The sequence below is a fragment of the Erinaceus europaeus genome, chromosome 1 (assembly GCF_950295315.1).
Source record: "Erinaceus europaeus chromosome 1, mEriEur2.1, whole genome shotgun sequence".
NCBI lineage: Eukaryota > Metazoa > Chordata > Mammalia > Eulipotyphla > Erinaceidae > Erinaceus > Erinaceus europaeus.
This window is the reverse complement of record NC_080162.1, coordinates 52944366-52970855: the sequence shown is the minus strand read 5'-3', so window position 1 is coordinate 52970855 and position 26490 is coordinate 52944366. Positions and strand designations below refer to the sequence as shown.

The window sequence follows — 26490 nt, the reverse complement described above, 5'->3', positions numbered from 1 at the left end:
AGTAACTTAAAAATTTTTTTTTTATTTATCTGTTGGAGAGAGACAGAATTTAAGAGGTAGAAGGGGAAAGGAAGGGGGGGGGAGCAAGCTTGTAGCTCTGCTTCACTGCTCATGAAGCTGTCTCCCTGCATGTGGGGACTGACTGGGACTTGAACCAGGATCCTTACACACTGTAACATATGTGTCCACTGGGTGTGCTACCATCTGGGTGTGCCCTCATCTCCCCACTCCCCATAGCCTTCTAACTAGTCTTTAAGCCTATGATCAATGTGTCCTGGAGTTCTGTTTCCTCAGAGCCCTGCCCCACTAGGGAAAGAGACAGGCTGGGAGTATAGATTGACCTGTCAACGACCATGTTCAGCAGGGAAGCAATTACAGAAGCTAGACCTTCCACCTTCTGCACCCCATAATATCCCTGGGTCCATACTCCCACAAGGTTAAAGAATAGGAAAGCTATCAGGGGAGGGGATGGGATACAGAGCTCTGGTGGTGGGAATTCTATTTCTCTTATCCTATGGTTTTGTCAGTGTTTCTATTTTATAAATAAATAAATAAATAAATACCTCATTCTTCTGTTTGTGCATATGGTGCTCTTTAGGAAACATAATGGTCCAGGCACTGTATTTGGGGCTGATAGTTCAGGATAGCCATTTGAGGGTGGTGGTAGATAGCATAATGATTATGCAAAGAGACTCTCCTGCCTGAGGCTCTGAATTCCCAGGTTCAGTCCTCCAAACCACCATGAACTAGAACTGAGCAGTGCTCGGGTAAAAAAAAAAAAAAAAATCAGTGGTCCAGGAAATAGTATAATGGTTATGTAAAGAGACTTTCATGCTAGAGACTTCCAGGTCCCAGGTTTAATCCTACACACCACCACAAGCATGATCTGAGCAGTACTCTGGTCAGAAAAGGGAAAAAAAAAATATTGCAGAAAGGCCTTTGTGCCAAAGCCACCCAAAGATTTCAGGTTCAAACCCCAGCCCCACCAGAAGCCAGATTTTTATATGACTGCTCTGGGGGCGGGGTGCAGCATCTAGTAACCCTGTGCCTATCTAGCTAGAGAAGCCTACAGGTGGCAGATATGGTGAGAGACTTGATTGAAGTGGTCCCTCTCCAATAGGTGATGCTTGAGTTTGGTTTTAAAGACCAAAGAGGATATATATAACCAGATGGAGCTGTATTTTCCTTATTCAGTAACAGCATGACTTATGGAGGCACTAGTAGAGAGGGTTAGTTTAAGAAGAATAGCATAACTTATCAAGCTCAAAATCAGTCATTTTATTTATTATTATTTTAGTTTACTTAAAATGTATAGACTTTAATGGTTTACAGCATGTCTGTGGACACAAAGGTATGATTTCTTATCTCCCCCTGTTGGTGTGTCTGTAGAACACTCTCAGCCCCGACTTAGATCCTTTCCCACCATCCTTTGCCAGGACTTCAAAGCCCTCTCTACCCCCTCTTTTTCTCTCTTCTTAAAAGTCCTTTGCTTTGGAGCAATATACCATACCCAGTCCAATGTAGTCCTTTATTTTAAAATGTTAAGGTACCAAATTAGAGTTGCCAGTCTGGGTTCAGTGAAATTCTTTCGTCTACATTATGGTCATTTTTAGCAGGAGATGAGTGGCCAGGCCAAAGTCAGCTAAAGAACAAAGTTGCTCCATCAGTCAGGTCTTTTTAGAAGCATCCACGCAGTTAGGTTCCATTCACATGGGCTCCTTTTAGAACCAGACTGTGTTTGTATTGTGGGTATTCATAGAATGCTTCCAGATTTCATCATGAGTGTGGTGAACATTTATTACTCAAAAGTTCAAGTAACTAAGTTTTTTAAAAAACATTTAATTTTAATTTTTTTTTATCAGACTTTTTGCTTTTACCCTGGTCAACATTTTCTTAACCCAGTGCCATGCAGCTGGTTTCAGGGAGAGTTACTTTTTGCCTTTTCTGTCCCGTCTACTTTTGAATGAATAGATTTAGTTGGTTTGAGTAGATTAACTTACATTACTATATAATATTTTTATTGCTCTCTACTGCTCTAATTTTCTACATGGAATTCAATTCAAGTGTGAATCTATAGGCAATCATCTTGTAATAACTTGAAAAAAAAGTTTTCCATTGAAATTAAATGAAGATCAGTAGTTTCAGAGTATACTATAGCATTCTGTTTAAACTCCAGCTTTCATTCCACATTATTCCTGGTCATGCAGTAGGTTCTGAAGAAGAAAGAACTATAGATAATCAGTTAAAAGAATGACAGACTCCCTGATGTGCTGATCAGTACTAATACCTAATTTTGATGTTGTGTGTGCTGTAATGGATTATCATATAGTTGCCACTGAGCACTGAGCATTAAATAGAGCCATGTGTTTTTCAGAAAAGTAACATTCACACTGTATGGATTTCCTGAATATATATATATATATATATATATATATATATATATATATATATATATATTTATATTACTCTGGTGAAACTACAAACAAGATGTCAACAGCTTATCTGGCATTCACAGTAGTATGTAGCTTAGAATATCAACTATCAACTACAGTAGAAATATATTGTATTCATCTCAGCAAAGGTAGACTTCATCTGGAACTTTCTGAGGGACAGGCTTTAGCTTTTAGACACAGATAGTTGTGTGGGGTTTTATTTTGATTGACCTCATATACTTTAATTCAGAAAAAGTGGCGCTTGCAATATTTGGATACTAAAGGAATCTTTAATGTAGAGACTATTTTAGCCTTTGAGTTATTGTATAAGATTCTATTCAGCTGGGAATGTTCTCAGTTTCTTATGTACTGACATAATTTCATATTCAATCATTGTTGGATTTATTTTAATGTCTTTATGTTTTTTGTTTTAATTGGTAAGTTTTTGAGGCAATCTTGGTTTACAAGAGTATTATTTAGAAGTGCAGTGTCAGACTTCTTCAAAATATATTATCACATGACACATACTACCAAAGTACCCTCCACTGAAGTCTACTTCCCTCTGTTCTTATGACCCACTCACCTACTCCTAGACTTCCTGGGTAACTTCAGTTATATAATTTAAAAGTTTGTTTTCACTTGACTTTGCATGTTTTCTTGCTTTGTTTTTTTATAACCCCTATCATGAGTAAGATTCAGTATGTTCCTTTTATTGGAATTCTTTGAGAGCTTGTTTTAGAGTTGGCTTAGTGGCATTGAGTTCCTTCAGCTACTGTTTATCTATAAAACTCTTCATCACTCCTTCAAGTATCATTAATAACCTAACTGGACTTTTCAGCTCTTTGTGTTTTACTGACTCAGCTCTATGTCCAATTCTGCTTTATTGTCTCTTGTTCAGAAGTGCCTCTATAAGAGCTCATCTTACAATAAGTATTATCCATTTGTTGTCAAACACCTTGAACTAAGACTTATAATATATCATGAGAAAGTATGAAATAAAGAATTATAAAAATTCCAAGTTCCAGATACTACTATGATTCTATCCTGACTTCCCTGGGCAGATGACATCACCAGTGCTTCTTGGACCCTCAGCTTTCCAGAGTCCTGCCTATTTGGGAAAAATATAAACAGTCTGGGGGTATGGGTCAACCTGCCATCATACATGTCCAGTGGGGAAGCAGTTATAGAGTCAGAACTCCCAGCTTCTGTACCTCAAGAAGAATTGTGGTCCATACTCCCAGAGGGATGAACAATAGGGAAGTTTCCAATGGAAGGGATGGGACACAGAACTTTGGTGGTAGGAACTGTATGGAATTATACCCCTATTACAGTTAAACCCCTTGTAATCTTGTAAATCAGAATTAAATAACTAATTAAAAAGTAAAACATTAAGAAACACCATTTTGTGGTGTCCACCCAGCTCATCCTCAATTTGTGATTATCCAAATTTGACTTGCCTAGAAGAGCATCTCCACTAAAACTGTCCATTGACATATCAAATTCTAGGATGTGCAGAACCAGCCTGGATATGCTTCTGTTCTGAGATTACTTCTGGGTTTGCAATCTTGGCTAAAAATATTGACATCTACTACTAAGGCATTGTGCATCTTTCTTTTGAAGTGGAGCAGGGTTGTCATTCCTGAGTCCTCTGCAAGTACTCACTGCAACTACTAGACCTGCCCATCTTGACAATTTTACTTCTTAAATTTCACTATTGTAGTTTCTCTTTGTTTTCCTGATTGCCTTGATTTCCTTTTCATTCTTTCCTTCTTTCATTCTTTCTTTCTACCCTTCCTCTTCCTCCTCCTTCTTCCTTTTTTTTTTTTTTTTGCCTCTAGCGCTATCACTGGGACTTAGTGCCTGTACTATAAATCCCAGAGGATTTTGTCTCATCTTTTATCTCTTTCTTTTTTTCCTATTTTATTCAATAGGATATAGAGAAATTGAGAAGGGAGGGGGAAATAGAGAAGGAGAGAGAAAGATACCTGCAGACCTGCTTCACCACTCGTGAAGCATCCCTACTGCAGGTGGGGAACAGGCTCAAGCCCAGGTCCTTACACATGGTAGTATATACACTTAAACATGTGCACCACTGCCTGCGCTTCACCCCCCTCCACAGTCACCCCCCACTTCTTACACACACCCTGTTGCCTCTTTATTGATATCTCCTCTACCATCTTAATTCTCCTATATCTGGATTCCTTTTAGAGACTGCATACTACTCTGTGAGAACATTAAGCCCTCTGCTTCTCCAGTATGGTCCCCTCTCTTCTCACTAACTTAACAGCCAAATCAACTCACTTGCTACTGCTGTTCTTTTAAGCTCTATGTTGTCATTGTCTCTTGACCATAATAAATGTTTTTCCTTCCGATCTTGCTCTTTATTCAGATAACTTAACTAATTCTAGAAGTCTCAACTCAAAGTTACCTTTCAGAGAAAACATTCCATTAAGCCCCTACTGACAAAATGTGCTTTCCTGACCTATGGAGAATGTCATATAAAGTTCTTGCAGGCTACACTTTTAAAAAAATTTGAGTGCCATTTTCTTTACTGTGTTACTTTCCTGCTAATTATAACACCCCTACCTCAGAAATAAGGAGTAAATGTTTTTTTATTTCTATATTTTTCATGCCAAGCTTGATGATTAGTAGGTAATGTCTTTCACTAAATAGAATCTGATGAGATATGTCAAGTGCTATAATCCATTTTGAATGTATCTGATTTTATTTGTTGTTGATTTTCTCTTTATATTTGGGTTTTTTTTATTTGTTTTATAGAAAATACTACAATTTCTACCTGAACGAATTTACTTTCGATGGCATTACCAGAGTATAGGTAAGAACAATTAAGAAAAAATTAACATAATATAGATTTCTTCTAGTGGAATTCAGTAATGTTTTATATGGTTAGCACCATCAACATAGGTCTTAGAAGTATTAACAAAGGTCTACTAATTGCGACATATATGAGTTTGATATGACTTTTGGAAGGAAATATACCGAGGTCCTTGTGCATGGTAATATATGTGCTCAAACTGGTATGCTGCTGCACAGCCCCAAGATAAATTTTTCTGAGTGCAGTGGACCGCTGAACAAGGTGTTTATGGCTGACTTGTGTAGTTTTGAGTAAACTATGACTAGCTCACCTTAACACTAACTACAGAGTTCTGCTAGAGGATTTATTGGTGGACCTAACTCATCAATGGAGGTGTCATTACAAGGGGAGAAACATGCTATACTGGTTACTTATAAAATGTTTGTGTAGGGGGTTGGGCAGTAGCGTAGCAGGTTAGGTGCACATGGCACAGAGCACAAGGACCAGCGTAAGGATGCCAGTTCAAGCTTCCAGCTCCCCAGCTGCAGTGGGGGGTCACTGCACAAGCAGTGAAGCAGGTCTGCAGGTGTCTGTCTTTCTTTCCCCATCTCTATCTTCCCCTCCTCTCTCCATTTTTCCCTGTCCTATCCAACAACAATGACATCAATAACAACAACAATAAGAACCACAAGAACGATAAAACAAAAAGGAAAAAAATAGCCTACAGGAGCAATGGACTCATAGTGCAGGTACCGAGCCCCAACAATAACCGTGGAGGCAAAAAAAAAAAAGTTTGTGTAAAAATGCTTCCTGACCAGTAGTTTTCATATTATCTTATTTTAATAAAAATTTGTTTTATGCATGGCAAGAAATATTTGGATATAGCTTACTGCAAGCATTTGAGTTATGGAGTCATGTAGACACTGAGCCCCAGTGATAACCCTCATAGCAAAAAAAAAAAAAAGGACTTGAAGAAGTTCATATTACCACAGCTTTATCTTAAAAGCATTCCTTTTTGGCTATGGTTTACATATAGTTGTTGCTACATGAGTATAGTTTCTTATCTTCCCCATGAAAGGTGTCTGGACAACATTCTCATCTCTAACTTGGGTCCTTCTCAGTCACCATGCACCTACACTGCACGCTTCTTTTTCTCCCTCTTTCCCCAGAGCCCTTCGCTTTGGTGCAAATGACCACATCTAGTCCAAATTTCATTTTGTGTTTTCCCTTGCTGTTGTTGTTTAAGTTCCGCTTGTAGGTGAGATCATCCCGTATTTGTATTTCTCTTTTGCACTTATCTCATTTAACATGATGACTTCAAGTTCCATCTAAGATGTTGCAAAAGGAGAAGCTTTTATCATTATATATATATACATACATGAACTTTCTTAGCCATTTATCCGTTGTTGGGTATCTGGGTTGCTCTCAAGTTTTGGCTGTTACAAAGTGTGCTGCTATGTACACAGGTATACATAGATCTCTTTTAGTAAATATTTTTGTTTCTTTTGGATAAATTACCAGGAGAGAAATTGTTGGGTTATATGATGGATCCATTTTTAGTGTTCTTTAAAATATCCATACTTTTCCACAAGGTTGGAACTAGAAACATTCCCCCCAGCAGTGGAGAAGTGTCCCTTTTTCTCCAAATCATAACCAACATTCATTGTTTTTGTCCTTTATAATATATTGACATTCTCACTGGTGCAAAGTGATATCTTACTGTTGTCTTTACTTGCGTTTTTCTGATAATCAGTGACTTTGAGCATATTCTCATAAGTCTGTTGGCCCTCTGCATCTCTTCCTCAATGAAAATTCATTTCTTTTACTTTAAAAAGATCATGTCTTTTGTCAAAAGGACTTAAAATTATTTATAAAATGGAAATAATGATACTCCTAGATTTCTGACTATATTATAAGGTCATCATGATCAAAACAGGTAGAACAAAAATAGGTACACAGACCAGTGAAATAGAATTGAAAGCCCAGAAATAAATCCCCACACTTATGGACATCTAATTTTTGATAAAGGGGTCCCAAAATGGCATTTTTAAGAGACCAGCCTCAGTCTTAAATATTCATTCATACATTTCATTTAAATATGTTGTTTTCAACTTTCAGGCTCCACTTTAAAGAAGCTTCTACACACTGGAAATTCTACAAAGGTATTTATTTTAGATGAAAACTTAATATTTTTCATTACTCTAATGTGTTTTAATGACAAAATCCTAGCATTAGGAAATGGGTTGTACTTAATATTATCCAAACACTGTTGTAACTCAGTCCTGTAAGTCTTTTCTGGTCAATTCTGCTTTCATTCTTATTATCTAGATGTGGAGTCTAGAGCATAAACAAGTTAGATGGTTCTCCCCAGGTCACAGCTAATCTGTGGAGAACCATATTTGAATGCAGACACTATGGCTTCAGAACCCAACCTGAGTTCAGAACTCTGACTTCAGACCAAGTTAATCCTTACTAAGTGAAGAACCTTAACAATAGTTTTAACTACTAGTATTTCTCAAAACTGATAGTATATTTAAATGCACCTTTATAAATGCATGTGTTTAATTTCATTGCTTTAATTTTTCTTTTAGATAAGATGTGAAGGAATCAGGCTATTTCTTCTGTGGCTTCAAGCACTTCAGACAAATTGTGCAGAAGAGCAGGTGCTGATTTTTGCTTGTCTGGTGCCTGGCTTTCCAGCCATTATGTCTTCCAGAGGCCCCTGTACACTAGAAACACTCATCAATCCTAGCCCTAGTGTAGCTGATGGTGAGTAATGTTAGTAGGTCTTACTCTTCTTATTTATTTATTTATTTATTATATTTATTTATTTGTTGGATAGAGACAGCCAGAAATCAAGAGGGGGGGGTAGAGAGACAGAGAGCACTGCTTCACCACTCGTGAAGCTTTCCCCCGCAGGTGGGGCCTGGGGACTCGAACCTGGGTCCTTGCACTTTAATTTATTTTTAATTTATAAAATGGAAATATTGACAAAACTAAGGATAAGAGGGGTATAATTCCACAAAATTCCCACCACCAGAACTCCGTATCCCATCCCCTCCCTTGAAAGCTTTCCTATTCTTATTCCTCTGGGAATATGGACCCAGGGTCATTAAGGGGTGCAGAAGGTGGAAGGTCTGGCTTCTGATATTCTTACTCCCAGCCTATCTCTCTTGCCCTAGTGGGGCAAGGCTCTGGGAAAGCGAGGCTCCAGGACACATTGATAGGATCATCTGCCCAGGCAAGTCAGGTTGGCATCATGGTAGCATCTGGAACCTGTTGATTGAAAAAGAGTTAAGATAGAAAGCAGAACAAATTGTTGACTAATCATGAACCTAAATGTAAGAATATTACAGATGAAGATTTGGGGTCTCTGTTTTGGAAAAAGCTAGTAGGTCAACTTTAGGTATATTCCATGATCTTACTAGTTTTTGCCTGAGCCTGACGGCTAACATGCAGGTGGACCCAAGGTATTGTCTGGGGAGTTGGTGTCATAGTTGGAAAAAGGACTAGAAAGCTGGATCAGGGAAGAGAGTAGCTCTCAAATATGGGAAAAGTATATAAACATTGTTAACTGTAAACCCCATTGATTTGATCTGGGGCCCATATTCATCCTAGGAAGCATGCCTTACCATTGAGGTTAGATGCTGAGAGGTCAACTCTTAGCAGGTTGAAATTACACATTATTATTATTATTATTATCATCATCATCATCATCATCATCATCAGGGTTATCACTGGGGTACTGTGCCTGCACTACAAATTCATCACTCCTGGTGGCCATTTTATCTTTTCCTTTTTAGAAGATAGAACAGAGAGAAATCAAGAGGGAAGAAGAGATAAAGAAAGAGAAAGATGCCTGCAGACTTGCTTCACCTCTTGTGAAGCTTCCCCCCATAGGTGGGGATGGGGAACTTGAACCTGGCTCCTCATGCATGGTAATGTGTGGACTCAATGGGGAGTGCCACCACCCAGTCCCTTGAAATTACTCTTGAAGTAATATGGGAAGAAAGGAAATTTATAGAAAATGAGTAAAGGCAGAGAAAGTGGAGACTGGGTCTATGCAAAACTAGTACAGGTGGCTCTCCAGTCCCAGGAACTACCACCATCTCCATTCCATATTAGATTAAGTCCTGGCTAGGTTGAGTGCAAGCCTGACCAACATGGCTGCTTATTGGAGACTTTATAATAATAACATTACAATGAGTATAGGTTACTTTTGAATTCAGGGTGGTCACCACTAAGTGAGTTTAGAGAACCACTTCTGTCAGGTTAGTTGGAAAGCCCTTTCTGTTGTAAGCAAATTGACTGGTATCTGCTCTTGTGATTAAGTCCTCAACTAGGAATACTAAATTATCTCTGTGTCCTGAACATCCAGTAGGTGTGTCTGAGGACTGATAAAAGGAGCTCTCTCATAAGGGAATCCCCTACAATACTTGGAGTATATTTTTATATGAAACATCCACTGTGGTGATAGGAGAAATCTATGAAATTGGTGGGAAGAAACAGATTTTGGCAATACCAGAAAGTAGAAACACATTTTGGGAGAGATCTTATGGATGTTAATGAGATTAACATCCACCATCCAAAGATACCACTATCCTCATTACATTTGTTTCATAAATGGACATTCATCTGCTCACCCAGGTTCCTTTTAGAAGCCTTGTGTTCTCATGCCATGTTCATAGGAAGTTAACAGTGACTTCATGAGATTATTAATGTTAGCCATTTGTGTCGTTTGAGTATTCAGGGAACTTGTCTGTTAGAACCAATGGTTCATGACTACATATCACTTTATTACCCAATGACAGGTGTTTGATCTTGGGCTGCCAATGCAGAATTTGAGAAGAAAAGATATGGTTCCATAAGAGAGGCCACTTAATGGGTGTCTCCTTTATGTTCACACATACTAGCATGGAGTTCTGTGTGAGCAATTCCCATAGATAGATTGAAATATTTCAATAGAGGCTTTTTTTTTTTTTTGACACCCCTGTTTAAAATCTAACTTTGCTGAATGAGCTCTCTTTGTTTTCCACTCTGCAGCAAAGATATATCCAGAAGAAATCACCCCACTCCTGCCAGCCATATCAGGGGAAAAGACCACTGAGGACCAAACATGCTTTTTTCTTCAAGTACTATTGAAATACATGGTTATTCAGGTGAGAACAATTTTGTAGGTAATTTAATGGTAGCTTTATTCTTAGTAGGAGAGAGGAAACATTGCCAATTTTCTCCTTATGAATCCACATTTTATGTTTTTCTTTTCTCTCTCAACTGTGTTTACTGTGAACAATTAACCCCCCAATTAAACAAAAAACAATAGTGGTTACTAACTAGGAATAAAACTACCAACTGAATGTAGAATTAAAATAATTAGTATGATTTTGTTGTTTTCGCTGGGATATGTTGTTTTCGCCGGGCTGGCTTCATGGTTGGGTAACAGACGACCAGGGACTCATGGTTGAGCTGTAGGCAGTATCTCTTTATTCATGCAGGACGCAGCACAATTTAAGCCGAGCTAAGCTGAACTCAAACTAAAATGAACAATGTTGTCTTTATATATACTTCCCAAGTAGGGTGTGAACAATGTGACATAGAGAGGGTGGAGAGAAAAGTGACTGGTGAAAATCAGGGTATGACAAGGAGAGGGGGTGGAGCAGGCAAGAATTCTATCACTGAACCACCAATGCCCTGGAGGGAGGGTGGTCCTTGTTAACAGCGGTTATGTAAATAGAATGAAGTGGTTATGTAAATAGAATAGTGTTAAGCAGGGGGGATTAAACCAAATGAAACAGAAGGGGTTTTTAGAAGCATACCAACATGATTTGAATAGGTGATTTATGACTCAGTCTGTATTCTGAACACCTATAGTTAGAAACAAAGCTACCGATTTTTTTTCTCTCAGCAAACACTCTCTTTTCCCTGAGTTTTTCTTCAGTATATTCCAAGCTCTGTTCTTTCTTTTACAACTGAGTTGGTTAATGTAATAATCTCAACCTTCTTACCTAATTATATTCATTGAGACCCACCTCTACCCACTAATTCTCTGCCACTGCTATGACAAATTGTAAGTGATGTTTTAAACTCTCAGTAAACATGCTATTTTTTCCAGTCACTGTTCAGTTTTGAAGTATTCATTCTTGTCATTCTTTGCATTGTAAGAAATGACTTCTTTATATATTTGTCAATTTTTTGAATGTAGGTAGTAATTTTAATAGTTTAACAGTATTCAGTTTAGTATACATTAACTTGAATGTAACTGTATATATGCTCTTTTTTCACATACCATCCAAAGGCTGCAAGTTTAGAGTGGAAGAATAAGGAGAATCAAGATACTGGTTTCAAGTTTCTCTTTACATTATTTCGAAAGTATTATCTTCCTCATTTATTTCCATCTTTTACTAAGTTAACAAATATCTACAAACCTGTACTTGGTAAGTACTTATTGATCCGTGGATAGAGAATATTCCAAGGAAGTTGTACAGCCTCTTTTGCAATTTTCTTTACTTACCTTTAAGTAAAATAGTCATTTTTCTTACAAGAGATTTAAATTTTCCTACTATTTATGTTAACTCTTTGTACAAGTGAAGATGTGCTTCAAATTTTATAGCAGTAGTGAGGGGAACTATGACTCCTATACGTAGGAACAACTCCTTAACCCCCTCTCCTACACACAAAGCCATCAGCATTCTGAATTCATAGGGAGAGTAGTGATTGCCAAAGGTGGAAACTTGGTGTGTATGTGTACATATCTGTGTATGTGTCAAATGGGCAAAGGTAGTCAACGGGTATAGATTTCTAGGTATAAAAAGAACTAAATTATGACGATGTGATGTATAGCATACTATTTATAGGTAACAAACAATACTATATTACACATTTTAAAGTTTATAGTAGACAAGGTTTTAAAAGCCTTATAACAGGAGCCAGGTGGAGGTTCACCTATTTTAGCACCGTGTTACAATGTGTAAGGACCAGAAATTCAAGCCCTTTGGTCTCCACCTTCAGGGGGGAACCTTCACAGGCAGTGAAACAGTGCTGCAGCTTTCTTTCTTTCTCTCTCTTCCTCTCTGTCTTCCCCCTTCCCTCTCAGTTTCACTCTGCCTCTATTCAATAAATAAATAAATAAATAAATAAGTGCCTCTTCATAAGACATTTTGGGGCAATTAATGGGGATGAATGTGGTAATCATGTTGACACATATACATATTAAATTATTACATATGTGAGTAATATAATGTTATTTGTATCTTTGTTTAAATGATATCAGTAAGAATAAAATAATTTGAAATGTATCATATATAAAGGATTTTAATGCAAAAGAAAAGCTTGAATTTCCTAGTCTTTTCTGATGGGTGGCTGGGTTGGTGATCCCTGACTTTACTCAGTGTTTCAGAAGGACAAACCAGGCCACGAAACTGCCCATAGTATGCTCTTTTTTTATCTTGGTTCTTTCTTCTATCAGGTATTGCTGACAGCTGTTTATGGAAGGGCAGATGTATGGGCAGTTGAGCAATCTACTAGGGACAGTAAGTCCCATAGGGATAGGAAATGGGGGGATTTACACTTTCATCTCTAAATTTTTCTCTCTGTTAGAAATGATTACTTGCAGGACAAAAACATCCCCTAGAGTGGTGGAAGTAGGGAGAGAATACCTTATTTTAAAGCAAGTACAGTACATTCAAATGAGTACTTAAGAACAGTTTTGGAAGGGAAAAGATATGATTCTATCTGGGTGATTTGAACAACTAAGTCACATCTGTGAGTGTTTATGTGCAGACACACATACAAAGTACAGCAAGTGAAACAAGCTGCCTTTAAAAAGATATAGAATTAATTACCTTTGGGAGTACTGAGATATCTATTATTTATGTGGGTATTTTTGTGTAATTTTTTTCTGATTTTATAAGTAGTCTAAATTCATTGCAAAAAACATGGCATGGTATATTATTAATATTTTAGATTAAAAGTTACTTATTGAGTTTTTTTGCCTCAATAGATATATATCTCTAAGTAAATAAAAATTGTTAAAAATAAAATAGTTGGACTTGAAAAGTAGCATCTCCAATTCAGTACTATGTAATTTTGATTATGAAATACAAAGAATGAGAAATTCACTGTTTATCAGTTCTTTGGAAATGGTAAAGATGGTGAAGATGAAACACGTTTCTGAATTATTTTATTTAGTATTTATTTATTAATAATAGTGTGTACCTTTACTCATACAAATGCATGAGAGAGAAATAGAGCATATGCAAAGCCAGGGATCATACCCATGACTTCATGTCTGTAAGTCCAGCACAATGACTGCTGTGCCGCCATCTAGACTGCTGAATTATAATAGACATAAACTAGATTATATTATACTTAAGATTATTTTCCTTTGAACTCTTCTAAAGGGAAAAGAATATAAAACTAAAGTTTAGTGGAGGTGATCATTTGTAGAGTTAGGTATCAAAATATCTAAAATGACAAAAAGATGTATTTCCATGCTTTTACATTTGTTCTAGATATAAAATGAGATTAAATTAGCTATAACATTTATGAGAAGTTTTTCACTAAACTACAGCATATGTATGAACATATAGTAATGAAAATCTATACTATATAGTCTTAAGTAATCTCTCAAATTTATTAGAATTAACAAAAAATTTTTCCACAGCTGTATACTATAGTCGCATATAAACTCTAGCAACCACCACCACTTAGATTGCATGGTGGAATTGAAACAAGCTTTCTTTTCCAAGGTGTATTTATTTAGTCACTGCTGGTTCTTTAATCTTAGTGATTATTCAAGGAATGAAATATCTAATCAGAAATAGAAATACTTATAGAAATTATATTGTGTTAAGATTTGCTAACCTGGTCATGTTTTTTTTTTTTTCCCTGCTAGATATCCCCCATATGAGACCAAAGCCAGTGTACATTACTACAACTCGAGACAATGAAAACATTTATAGTACAAAAATTCCATACATGGCAGCTCGTGTTGTCTTTATTAAGTGGATAGTTACTTTCTTTTTGGAAAAAAAGTATCTAACTGCAACACAAAACACTAAAAATGGAGTTGATGTATTACCTAAAATCATACAGGTATGCCATTCATCATCGTTTTATTTCTTCATACTTAATACAGGAACACACACTAACTCATGCCAAAGTAATTGATTATTAGGGTTTTTGATTCTCATTAGTTGGTGGCTATAGAGACTTGTTTTTATCAGTACACACTGTCTGTAGTGCTGAGCTTTTAGAGGAAGCTGAGTTAGAAGTACTTGCTTTTGTTCTGTCAGCACTTTGTCATCAGGTAATTTTGAAGTGAGTCATTCTCAGACGATAACTGTTGTCTGCAAAGTTCTTACTTCCTTTCATTTTCCCTCCACTAAATGCCAGTACCTCTGAGCATAAGCTCTTAACTTTATCAGCTTAGGAGGTTCTTAGTGATCACACAAGTGTTCCATGGAGAGGGTCTGTGAAACTTCCAAGGGCACTCTGAGATCTCAGGGGAAAGAAGTGGGTCATCAAGCTCACACTTACCAATTCTATTATGTAGAATCATAATAGAATCCTCAGAAGTGAAGGCTATCTCTCCCTGAAGTTTTTGGTATAGGACTTATGGTATGAAGCCTGTGATGCTTTCTCTCTTACTGACCTTGGTTAAACACAAATGGGGCTGAATTGCTTAGAAATTGTGTGCTGTACAGGACAAGAATTTCGTGGAAGTCAGAGAGTATCCACTGAAGGACTATGGTCTTGTGTACTTTCTTGTTACCTTCAGAACAAGAGTGGAAAGTGTGATATGTTAGTGCAGGCTTATTGAGAGCCTGTAGTTCCTACAAGTGTGATGTAGGTTTGAGCTGAGATAGTGCACATACATGAGGGGTAATTAGTACCTTGATGGAGGAAAACCAACTGAGGTTCAGAGCATGTGGTCCCACTGTGAGAAATGACAGAAGAACTGTAGGAAAAACACATTTCTAAAGAAGCCTAAGTGAGATATGAGTAAAATAAGGAACAGCAAAAGACTTACTGGAAGAACTTTAAAATGTCTTATCATCAACAAGGGCAACAAAAGGGAATAAATAAATAAATAAATAAATATAAAAAATGTCCTATCATTTATAATTTTAAATGTTAATAGGTAACTAAAAATTGATTTTCTGAAGAAGCTGAGAATTAATAATTTCACTAGTAAAAAAATTTTGTTCAAACTGAAAAAGTCATACTTTCATTAGACATATCTTTGACTCCCAGAGAGAACTACTGGAATAGGCACAAATTTAAGTAGACATTTAACTTTTTTGAAACCCCAAATTATGTGAGTTACATGAATATGAAATTAATATTGAGTATTTATTCTGCAGATCTGAAAACTGACAATATTTTCTGTTTGTGTACCTTGTAGAAGACAGACAAAATTTGATAAATTTTGCCTATAGAGGCATCATATTGATTTAAGGAAGGTCTAAGTTGATTTAAAGTAAAAATATATTTTAAAAAGAAAAGAAGTAGGAAATAACTTACGGAGGGATGTGTAAGCTTGGGAAGTGGTAAGCCAACTTAGGGTGAGATAAGACTCCACAAGTCATAGATGAAATATGGTTTAACTTTTTTTATATATATAAAAGATACTCATGTGTTAAAAGATCAACATGACACTGAACCTAAGAAGTAGACCATGAAAGCCATTTATAATAACGTATTTGTTGAAATGTTTCTTATTTCTACTATGTAAAGTGTGTCTGTATATTGATAAGATGACAAACAGCCTGACTAAAAATGGATATGAGGAGATGAAAGGGCAGTTCACAGAAGAGGAAATAAAAGCATCTCAGATTTCACCAGTAGTCAAGGAAACACAGTTTTGAACTGTATCTAGTAACTCATCAGGTGGACAAAAACCAAGTTATCGGGTAGACAAAAATTTAAAGAAAACATATGTAAAAGACTCAGTCATACTCTGATAAATTTCATATTGCATTTAATGCAGTTGTTCCAAACAATCTTATTTAAAGAATGCAACTTTTTCCTGGTTTCAGAATTTTAGAAAGCCACCACCTACACTTACTGAATGTAAGCTACTTAATCTTAAAAAAGTACATTTGGATAAGGTGAAGTAGCATGAATAGCAAATTGACCACTGTTTTGAGTTTCTAATTTTTTCCCCTTAATCAACTTCACACTACTGAGCCATCTCCTTTTATTTTATCTACTTTTATCAGTATTTTTTTAAATGTCATAAGAATTTTAACTTCCTGAATCAATTAGGGTGGTTCTATCATTCTAACAGAAAAAAAGACAAACTGCCTTAAATATAAAATACATATTTTAATCTGATAAAGGAAAAAGAAGCTCATGGGAAGGCTTTCTCTATGTGTGATTCTCTGCACTTTTATCTACTCTATCCTCTTTCCTTCTGGTAGATTTGTCTCTTTAGCTTCCATGAGGATTGCAGTATGGCTGCCAGTAGCTGAGGTACTGCCTTCCTTTTTTATATCCAGAGATATAAAGTCTTTCTCTTTTGTCTGAGTGGAATAATTTATTTACCAATTCTTTGCATAGTCACGTGCACTGATTGTCTTAGAGCTGAGTATATGAATGGTTCATGAGGATGACATTTGACTTCTGTGAAACAGATCACCCCTCTGGTACTATGGATGGAATCAGCTTCCCATGAGTCAGGTGATTTGCAAGGGGCAGGGGTGGGGTAGCATTTCAAAATACTGGACTTCTGTTAGGGAGGGAATAAGGGGGATCTTGGGCTGACAGCCATCGATGTCCAATGCAGTTAGCCATGACCACTGTCAAGGGAGAGACTATTAACATGCCTCACAGTAAGTCATAATAATTTCCTTCTGCCATAGTAACAAATTACCCTAAATTTAGTGTCTTTAAACAAGACATTCATTGTCATACATTTCTGGAAGTCTGAAGCTCAAAATCAGATTCAGCTAAAATAAAGGTGTCGGTATATCTGTGTTCTTCTTGTGACTAGAGGGAAATCTGTTTCTTACACTGTCCAGCTCCTAGAGGCTACTTGAATTCCTGGCTTATCATCATATCACCTTCTCATCATCTTTTTCCATCTCCACTTTGCTTTCTCTGTGTCGTCCTGCCTCCTTATGAATCCTATGGTTACATTGGGATCACTCAGATAATCCAGAATAATCTCTCCATCTGAGCATCCTTAATTGAACCACATCTGCTAAATCCATTTTGCCATGTAAAGTAACATATCCAAAGAGTCCAAGGATTAGTGCATTAAATCTTTGGGGAGTCTTTATTCAGCCCACCATTTGTCTCCTTTTCCTTCTCTGTTTTAAAGCTGTGTTTCCTACCTCATCTCATATGGATCTACTGTGTTCCACTCTTCATTTATATTGTTCACAACAAAAATCAACAATTAGACATTAAATTCCTCAGAGAAATTGTGAGAATAAAAGCATACAATTCTATTTGCCTCCTGGAAATTTTTTGTTTGCAATTTTAAGATGTAATATATGTTTATTCGTGTACTGTGGATACTGTTAACTCAAGTGATGCAATTTTTTTTTCCAAAGAACCTGTGGCTCTTGTAAAAAAAAAAAAAAGCCAACATTATAACAGAGTTTTAAGTGCTACTTCCAAATAGAGTCACATGTTTGTTTGCCACAATTATTGTGTTAAAGGTCATGTATAATATTTTCTGTTTTTTTTTTTTCTTTCTCAAAAGTCAGTTTCTTCCTCGTGATCTGGGACAAATAATGCCTTTATCAACATTTCCTGAGGAAAGAAAGAAATTAGTTCAGATTCTGGGCTTAGCTTACTTACTAGTCACGATATCTGATTCAACAAATTTTCTTGTTCAGAAACATAGTTCTTAGAAGAATGAGAATACAGTTGCTCATACATATGTTATTGGCAATGGAAACAATAACAACAAACTTCTCATTTAAATCTGAACATCTTTGTTGCATCGTTCCAGCTGAAAATGTTTTCAGTGAAATTTTATTTATTCCTTAATGATTCATTTTGGTATGTGATAGAAACACTTCAACATGCATTAGAGAAAGCAGAATGCTGATTAAAATAATTCAACAGGGTCAGGGAGACAGTACATGTTAGAACACAAGACTTGTGTGCCTCAAATTGCAGAGGTTTTGGGTTCACTTTCTACCACCACCATATAACAGAGCTGAGTGGTGCTCTTGGGTCTCTACCTCCCGCCCCAACTAATAAAAAAAATAGATGTCTTAAAAAGATAAATTTCCGGGGGTCAGGCGGTAGTGCAGTGGATTAAGCGCATGTGGAGTGAAGCGCGAGGACCAGCATGAGGATCCCGGTTCGAGCCCCTGTCTCCCCACCTGCAGGGGAGTCACTTCACAGGCCGTCAAGCAGGTCTGCAGGTGTTTGTCTTTTTCTCCCCATCTCTGTCTTCCCCTCCTCTCTCTATTTCTCTCAACAATAACTACAACAACAATACAAAAACAAGGGCAACAAAAGGGAAAATTAAAAAAAAAAAAGATAAATTTCCAGCAGTGACTTTTTAAAGACCAGTTTCTATGCACGTTAAACATCAAAATCTCAAATATACATTTGGAAGGTCTGGCTGGTGGTGGGAATTGTACCCCTCTTATCCTATGGTCTTAATAAAGAAATACATGTGGGAATAGAAAAAAAAAGTTTGAAATGATAAAATGTGATCAAGAGGCATTACTGTAGATCTGATTCAGAATTAATAAACCTAGTACTTAAGTAGTCTAAAGAACTGTCATATAAGTAAGTATGACCAATTTGATTAACTATATTACATTTCATGGGATGAACACTTATTTTTTGGATACTTTTTTGTGATTAGTTGTAGGATATAGGATTGTAAGATTACAGTATATAGTGTCACACCACTCTGTTGAAGTTTTTTCATCCTAGATTTTTTGATATTTATTGTTAGAAATTCTATTGTTTCTACTGGAAGTATCTGTGTTTACAAGATTGTTATCAGATATATTCCTTTGGTAGAGTTCTTTGCTGTTTTGGGGATCAAAGTGATGCTAGCCTCATAGAATGTGTTTGAGAGTTTACCCCTCAATATTTTGCAATAGTTTGAGGAGAATTGGCGTTCATTTTTGAAAGGCTTTTTTTTTTTTTTTGCCTCCAGGGTTATCGCTATGGCTCGGTGCTGGCGCTACAAATCCACTGCTCCTATAGGCACTTTTTTCCGTTTTTTTTTCTTATTGGATAGGACAGAAATAAATTGAGAGGAGGGGAAGACAGAGAGGAGGAGAGAAATATAAACACCTGCTGACCTGCTTCACCTCTTGTGAAGCTACGCCCCTGCAGGTAGGGTGCTGGGGCTTGAACCGGGAGCTTTGCTTAGGTCCTTGAGCTTCCTACTATGTATGCTTAACCTGGTGTGCTCACTAAAGTCCAACCTCCTTGAAAGTCTTATAAAATTCATTAGTAGTGCCACCTGGACCTGTGTTTTTATTCCTGAGAAGATTGTTGATGATCTGTTGATGATCTGTTCAGTTTCTATACTAGAGTTTGGCTTGTTTAAGCTGTCTGTTTCCTCTTGAGTCAGGTTTGGAAGGTGGTATGAAACTACAAATGCATCCATCTATTTTAGGCTGTCCAATTTATTTGAACAGAGATGGAACTTTTTTTTTTTTAAGTGACCCATGACCAAGAGGTTGTCAAAGTAGATAAAACATTGGACTCAAGCAGGAGGACCCAACTTCGATCCCAGACATTGTGTGTGCTAGAGTGATGCTCTGTTTCTAGTTCTTTCTTCCCCTCCTTTGCTCTTTCTTATATATATATACATAAATCTTTTAAAAAAGTAATTCATGCAAATTGACAGTAGTACAGGAGTTTGTATACTATACAACTTATTTGTTGGCTACCACTCTAGTATTCTCTGTATTTTAAAGCCAAGTCAAAGATAGACTGACTCCAACCATATAAAATAAGTTGTGATAGGAACTAGGGATAGTGACTGCATTCCCTTATTTTATACCTGCTTTAAAGGTACCCTTGTTCAGTCTGACCCTGAGAGTGAATAAGTCTCAGTATGAGCTATGAAACTAGAGGAAAACAGGGTTTTAGGGAGGGCTGAAGGGAAAGATTAAGTGGCATCCTGTATCAGACAATTTCCTGAGTCTTAGCAACACAGGCAGTGTCCAACAGATATGTCTGTTTCACCCACTAAAACTTCATCATATGTCAAAGAAGTAAAAGTCGTCTTTGTGTTTACCAACAGAATCAATGAATACTAAATAATAGTTGAGAGCTCCAACTTGATTGCTAGGGATGAAAAATGTACCTCTCTCTGCAGTTAATTCTTATTCATGTTCTTACCATTAATCTTTGTGAAAGAGACAAGTAATGAGTAAACTGTATTATCAGTTTGTTTTCTCTTTCATCACTTACTGTAATTATATGTGACTGTCAAATTTTATAGATTTTTTTTTTTTTTTTTAGAAATCAGCCTTTTGTGGCAGGAGTATAGATTAGAGGAAACTAAGAAGAACATTATTTTATTAAGAGAAGTAGTTTTTATTTAATGATATGACAGAGAATCTACTTGTGCTGCTGTAATGATCTATTTGGATAACAGAGCTCATTTTAAAAAAATGACTTGGTGGCTTTAAGCAGAATTCTTTACAAACATTGCTCTAGTTATGAATTTGCTGTTCTGGAGTTGAAATTTAGTGCTTAAAACAACAATCTTTTCCATAATATTACTGATTTCACTATGGGTGAAGAATTTGGATAGCATTTGAGTTGGCAACTGTATGTTTCCTGTGACATTTACTGAGGTGGTGGTCTTCTGCTGGCAGTTGGTTGCTCTGGAAGGTTCAAAATAATTTCATTCAAATGCCTGTTAACATTGCTGAGGTCTATTGGAAGCTTGAGCTCAAGTGGATCTTCTTTCACATAAAGTCTTTCTAGCAAGGATTTTAATTTCTTTCTTAGCTGCTCAGACCCCCCAGGCATAAGTGATCTAAGAGATGAGAAGAGGTAAAGGTCAATCTCTTGGACCTGGACCCGACACTGGGAGCAGTTTGTTCCAGTAGTAGTTAATCAGTTGCAGGGTCCATGTGGAGCAAAGGGAGGGCATGTAGAAAGTAGTGTCAAACAGTTAATTGTTTTCCATTCTTCTTGCCTATTGGTAAAATAGGAGCTACTGACATATTGTGCTATAAGTGACATTGACCTAATCTAGCTTTCATGCTTGACAGACTAACAATTATATAATCATTTATACATATGATATGTATATATACACATATATGTAGAGAGAGAGATTAAAAGAGAGAGGCAGACTGGGAGTATGGATCGACCAGTCAACACCCATGTTCAGCAGGGAAGCACTTACAGAAGCCAGACCTTCCATCTTCTGCATCCCACAATGACCTTGGGTCCATACTCCCAGAGGGTTAGGAAAGCTATAAAGGGAGGGGGTGGGATACAAAGTTCTGTTGGTGGGAGGAGTTGTACCCCTCTTATCCTATGGCTTTGTCAGTGTTTCCTTTTTTTAAAATTTTTTATTTATAAAAAGGAGACATTGACAAAACCATTGGATAAGAGGGATACAGCTTTGCACAATTCCCAGTGTTTCCTTTTTATAAATAAAATAATTTAAAAAATTAACCAGAAAAAAAAATCTGGCTGTTATGTGACTTGCCTTATTGCAAAAAAAAACAATGTGTTAAAGCAAGTCTTTAGATACTTATTTTGGTCTCTTTTTTCTACAACTGTGCTCATCTCTTCAAGAATTCCTACTGCTAATTCAGACTTTGAAAACAGTTAAATTAAGTAAAAACAAGTAAATTTTACTTTTATATGGAAGATACCATCTTTTTAGTTTTGTTCACCTGAGATAATTTCTATTTGAAAACTCATCTCTTACAGTGTGACAGTATCTTTGATAATCTACACAAGCTTACTAAATAAAGAACAAAGAGAAGAACAATTATATATAGAATCACCCCCTGATTTGAAGATCTATGTTGCTTTTTCTTGATAGTTTCTGATAGTTACTATTTTTATTATCACATATTTTAAAAAATATATTCACAGTGACTAAAATTTTAGTGGTATTTGGATATAAATGCTTTTTTTTTTTTTTTTCCTGAAAAGAAGACTTTGGGAGTCAGGTCGTAGCACAGCAGGTTAAGCACACGTAGCACGAAGCGCAAGGACCAGCATAAGGATCCCGGTTTGAGCCCCCGGCTCCCCACCTGCAGGGGAGTCATTTCACAGGCAGTGAAGCAGGTCTGTAGGTATCTTTCTTTCCTTCCCCCTCTCTATCTTCCTTTCCTCTTTCCATTTCTGTCTGTCCTATCTAACAATGATGACATCAATAACAACAATAATAACCCACAGTGTTAAACAACAAGGGCAGCAAAAGGGAAATAAATATTTAAAAAAGAAAGAAAAGAAGACTTCATGCATATAAAATTTTGCTGTTTCTTGGTAAAGTTTTTCATTGAGAGAGACAGAGAGAAGGAGAGAGACATCACAATACTGAAACTTCCCCCAGTATTATTAACCCCTCCCATGTGGTGCTAGAGCTTAAACCTGGGACATATACCTGGCACAACTTAGCAGGGCATGCGCCCTACCCAGTGAGTCCTCTCTCCAGCCCAACGTATTTTTGAAACTTAGGACAATAATAGTGAAATTTATGAAGATGAAATTAAATTTTTCAGGTAGTTAGAAGGAACCTTTAATTCTAGGGGGAAGTAATAATAGAAATCAATGTAAAATTTTGTGAGTTATTGCATGAGTTCCTTTCTTTGTGTTCCTAGAGTCTCCTAAATATTTAATAATTAAAATGTTATGGGGGTCGGGCGGTGGCGCAGTGGGTTAAGCGCATGTGGCGCAAAGCGCAGGGACCGGCATAAGGATCCCGGTTCGAGCCCCCGGCTCCCCACCTGCAGGGGATTCGCTTCACAGGCGGTGAAGCAGGTCTGCAGGTGTCTATCTTTCTCTCCCCTTCTCTGTCTTCCCCTCCTCTCTCCATTTTTCTCTGTCCTATCCAACAACGAATTGCGTCAACAAGGGCAATAATAATAACCACAACGAAGCTACAACAAGGGCAACAAAAGGGGGAAAAAAATGGCCTCCAGGAGCGGTGGATTCATGGTGCAGGCACCGAGCCCAGCAATAACCCTGGAGGAGGAAAAAAAAAAAGTTATAATTATTTAAATATGAAATATTCAAGGTTTCATAACTTTTATTTAAGTTGGATTTGAGTTTCTAAATATAATGCTCAGATCAAATTTTTTCTCATAAAATACCCTTTAGAGATCTTGGCGTTTTTTTTTTTTTTTTTTTTGTTTTTTTTTAATTAAAATGTCACTTAGTCTTAGGAAGTCATGCTTCCCAACATTGTGGCTGCAAAAAGTCCACTGACTTTTCACATTTCTGTGTCTAGAAATTAAGCACTAAAATGTAGATACCAAATATGATGAAACTAGAGACTCATTTGCACATTATTTTATTCTGTGATTTTTATACATATAAATTAAGATGCTAAGGATGATAAATGTTCATAATCTCCCTCCCTGCAATAATATTGTAGTGTTCCTGTTAAAGTAACTGGATAAGGAAGGTGTTGGTGAATTAAATCACTGCTAAGTTCAGGTCCTAGAGCTCCTTAGCTTCTAGCAGTGCGGGCTTTCAGACTGCCACCATTTTGATGGTAGCCAGAGTTTTCCAAATAAGGTAAGTCTTCAGTTTTTTAAGGCAAGTCTAGGTGTTTTTGAATGCTGAAGCAGATCCCTTAGAAGTGGTAATGACTTTTTTCCAGACTGTTGGTGGTGCGGTACAAGAGAAGGCAGCTGAGGTTGATGGTAGTGGACCCGCAGAGCAGGACAAAAACCATTCTAACAGCAGTACCTTGTCTGACCGAAGACTCAGCAACTCCAGCCTCTGTAGCATTGAAGAAGAACACAAAAGTGTGTATGAAATGGTGCAGCGGATCCTCTTGTCAACACGAGGTTATGTCAATTTTGTGAATGAAGTATTCCGCCAGGTTAGTAGGTGCATGTTACAACTTCACAAAACTGAATAGATTTCTTATCACACTTACTTACAAGGAACATTCTGAAAAATGTCAGTGAGTAGGGAAGAATTACAGAACTGAACTCTACTTTTAATTTGTTGTGTGGATTGTTAATTTTCTTTTGTGATTTTAAAAAAATTTAGTAATTCTTATAAGTTCTATGTAGAGAGAAAAAGTAACATTTGAGAAAAATTATATTACATATACTTTCATGTTTCCATAAGACATTTTAAAGTAGGAAGAAATTTTAAAGTGGAAAGAAAACTATTTTTCTTTTTTTTTTTGTATTTTTGTTATTTTAGATAGAGACAGAGAGAAATTAAGGATAAAGCAAGAGTTAAAGGGAGGGAGGGGGAAAGAGAGAGAGAGAGAGAGAGAGAGAGAGAGAACTACCTGCAGCACTGTTTCACCACTCTAGAAGTTCCCACCCTGCAGGTGGGGACCGGGGACTTGAACTTAGGTCCTTGCATACTGTAATGTGTGTGCTTTACCAGGTACGTAACTGCTCAGCTTCTGGAAACATTTTCCTAACTACCCATGAACAAATGAACCCAGCAAAATAGAGGCCAAGTCTGGTATTATTCTCTAGGCCTTAGGAAACTCCCTCTGCTAGAGGTTTCAGCAAAAAGTTTAGCTTCCCTGTGGTGTACTGTGTGCAGAAGAAGTACTTACAAACCTAAGAGAAAAAAGGTGACTGAGAAAGGGGAACTAAAAAAAGGAGGAGAGGGAGATGAGAATGTATCCTGGAGCGCCACTTTCCCAGAGACTCACCCTACTAGGAAAAGAGAGAGGCAGACTGGGAGTATGGATCGACCAGTCAATGCCCATGTTCAGCGGGGAAGCAATTACAGAAGCCAGACCTCCCACCTTCTGCAACCCACAAGGACCCTGGGTCCATGCTCCCAGAGGGATAGAGAATGGGAAAGCGATCAGGGGAGGGGATGGGATATGGAGATTGGGTGGTGGGAATTGTGTGGAGTTGTACCCCCCCCATCCTATGATTTTGCTAATGTCTCCTTTCTTAAATAAATAAATTAAAAAAACAAAAACCTTGGAGAAACTGACCTATAGTAGAAACTGGTAGATGAGAAAGTGTTGGGAAGAGCAGAAGTGCAAACAAGAAGGTGGATGCCAGCAAGAGAAGAATACAGAAGTGATTAGAGGCTGTGGCAATGAATAACCAGAATGAGTGACACTGGGACTGATTCTGTACTCCAGAAAGCATTGAGAATGATCTGGAGACACTTTTTATTACTGTGACAGAGGAATTGAGTGCTACCAGAATTTAGTGAGTAACAGTCAGGAATGTTTTAAATAGCCAGTGGCCGCCTGTATCTTGATACTACTTTCTTGGAAAATGAAGAGTATGATTCTTGTGTGTAGGCATATGTATATGATGGGGAAATAAATGTTAGTCCATACACCCATACTAGGAGTGTATGGGCTAGAACCTGGGTCTTTGCACATTATAATATGTACTTAATGAGTTGTGCCACCTCCATCCCCCACTACTAAGACTTTTAAAACAACAGAAATCAACCGAGAATGAAAGCCCCACTACTATTTTACGCAGTTATGTTCTTCTGTATAGGTTCATATGAACTCACTTGTCTAAAACTCATAAAATAGTCCATGTTCAGTGGGGAAGCGATTACAGAAGCCAGATCGTCTACCTTTTGCATTCCACAATGACCTTGGGTCCACACTCCCTGAGGGTTAGGGAATGGGAAGGCTATCAAGGGAGGGGATGGAATATGGAGTTCTGGTGGTGGGAATTGTGTGGAGTTGTACCCCTCTTATCCTATGATTTTTGTCAGTGTTTCCTTTTAATAAATTTTAAAAAAGGAAAAAATTGTCCATTTATGATTTGTGAATCTCATTGTTTATGAATTTTATCTGAAATACTAGTTTTGAAATCTAGACATGACATATGCCTGATGAATTTTTTAGTGGCAAAGTATGCTAATATCTGCTGCCTTTTTTTTTTTTAATGCATCATAGTTGAAAGAAGGATAAATGATCCTGGAACATGATGGCAAAGGACCTAGTGGGGGTTGTATTGTTATGTGGAAAACAGAAATGTTATGCATGCACAAACTATTGTATTTACTGTTGACTGTAAAACATTGATTCTCCAGTGAAGAAATAAAAAGGGGGCAACTATATGTGTAAATATAGATAGTTACAGAAAT

At 37.0% G+C, this 26490-nt stretch overlaps 1 protein-coding gene and 1 pseudogene across 5 annotated transcripts in view; both read left to right on the top strand.

The window, feature by feature from the left end:
* The window catches only part of RALGAPA2 (Ral GTPase activating protein catalytic subunit alpha 2), a 322655-nt gene that overhangs the window by 49808 nt on the left and 246357 nt on the right, over window positions 1-26490 (top strand). For all 5 annotated transcript variants that reach the window (XR_009548379.1, XM_060186046.1, XM_060186059.1 and 2 more), the window contains exons 4-10: window positions 5211-5268; window positions 7366-7409; window positions 7839-8016; window positions 10291-10406; window positions 11543-11681; window positions 14141-14340; window positions 24044-24268. Coding sequence is in view for 4 of the 5 variants with exons in the window: in XM_060186046.1 (XP_060042029.1) it covers window positions 5211-5268; window positions 7366-7409; window positions 7839-8016; window positions 10291-10406; window positions 11543-11681; window positions 14141-14340; window positions 24044-24268 (960 nt within the window). In the remaining variant the exon portion in view is untranslated. The remainder of the gene's footprint in view (window positions 1-5210; window positions 5269-7365; window positions 7410-7838; window positions 8017-10290; window positions 10407-11542; window positions 11682-14140; window positions 14341-24043; window positions 24269-26490) is intronic.
* LOC132536841 (translation machinery-associated protein 7-like) overlaps window positions 1-26490 on the top strand; it is a 209144-nt pseudogene that overhangs the window by 119709 nt on the left and 62945 nt on the right.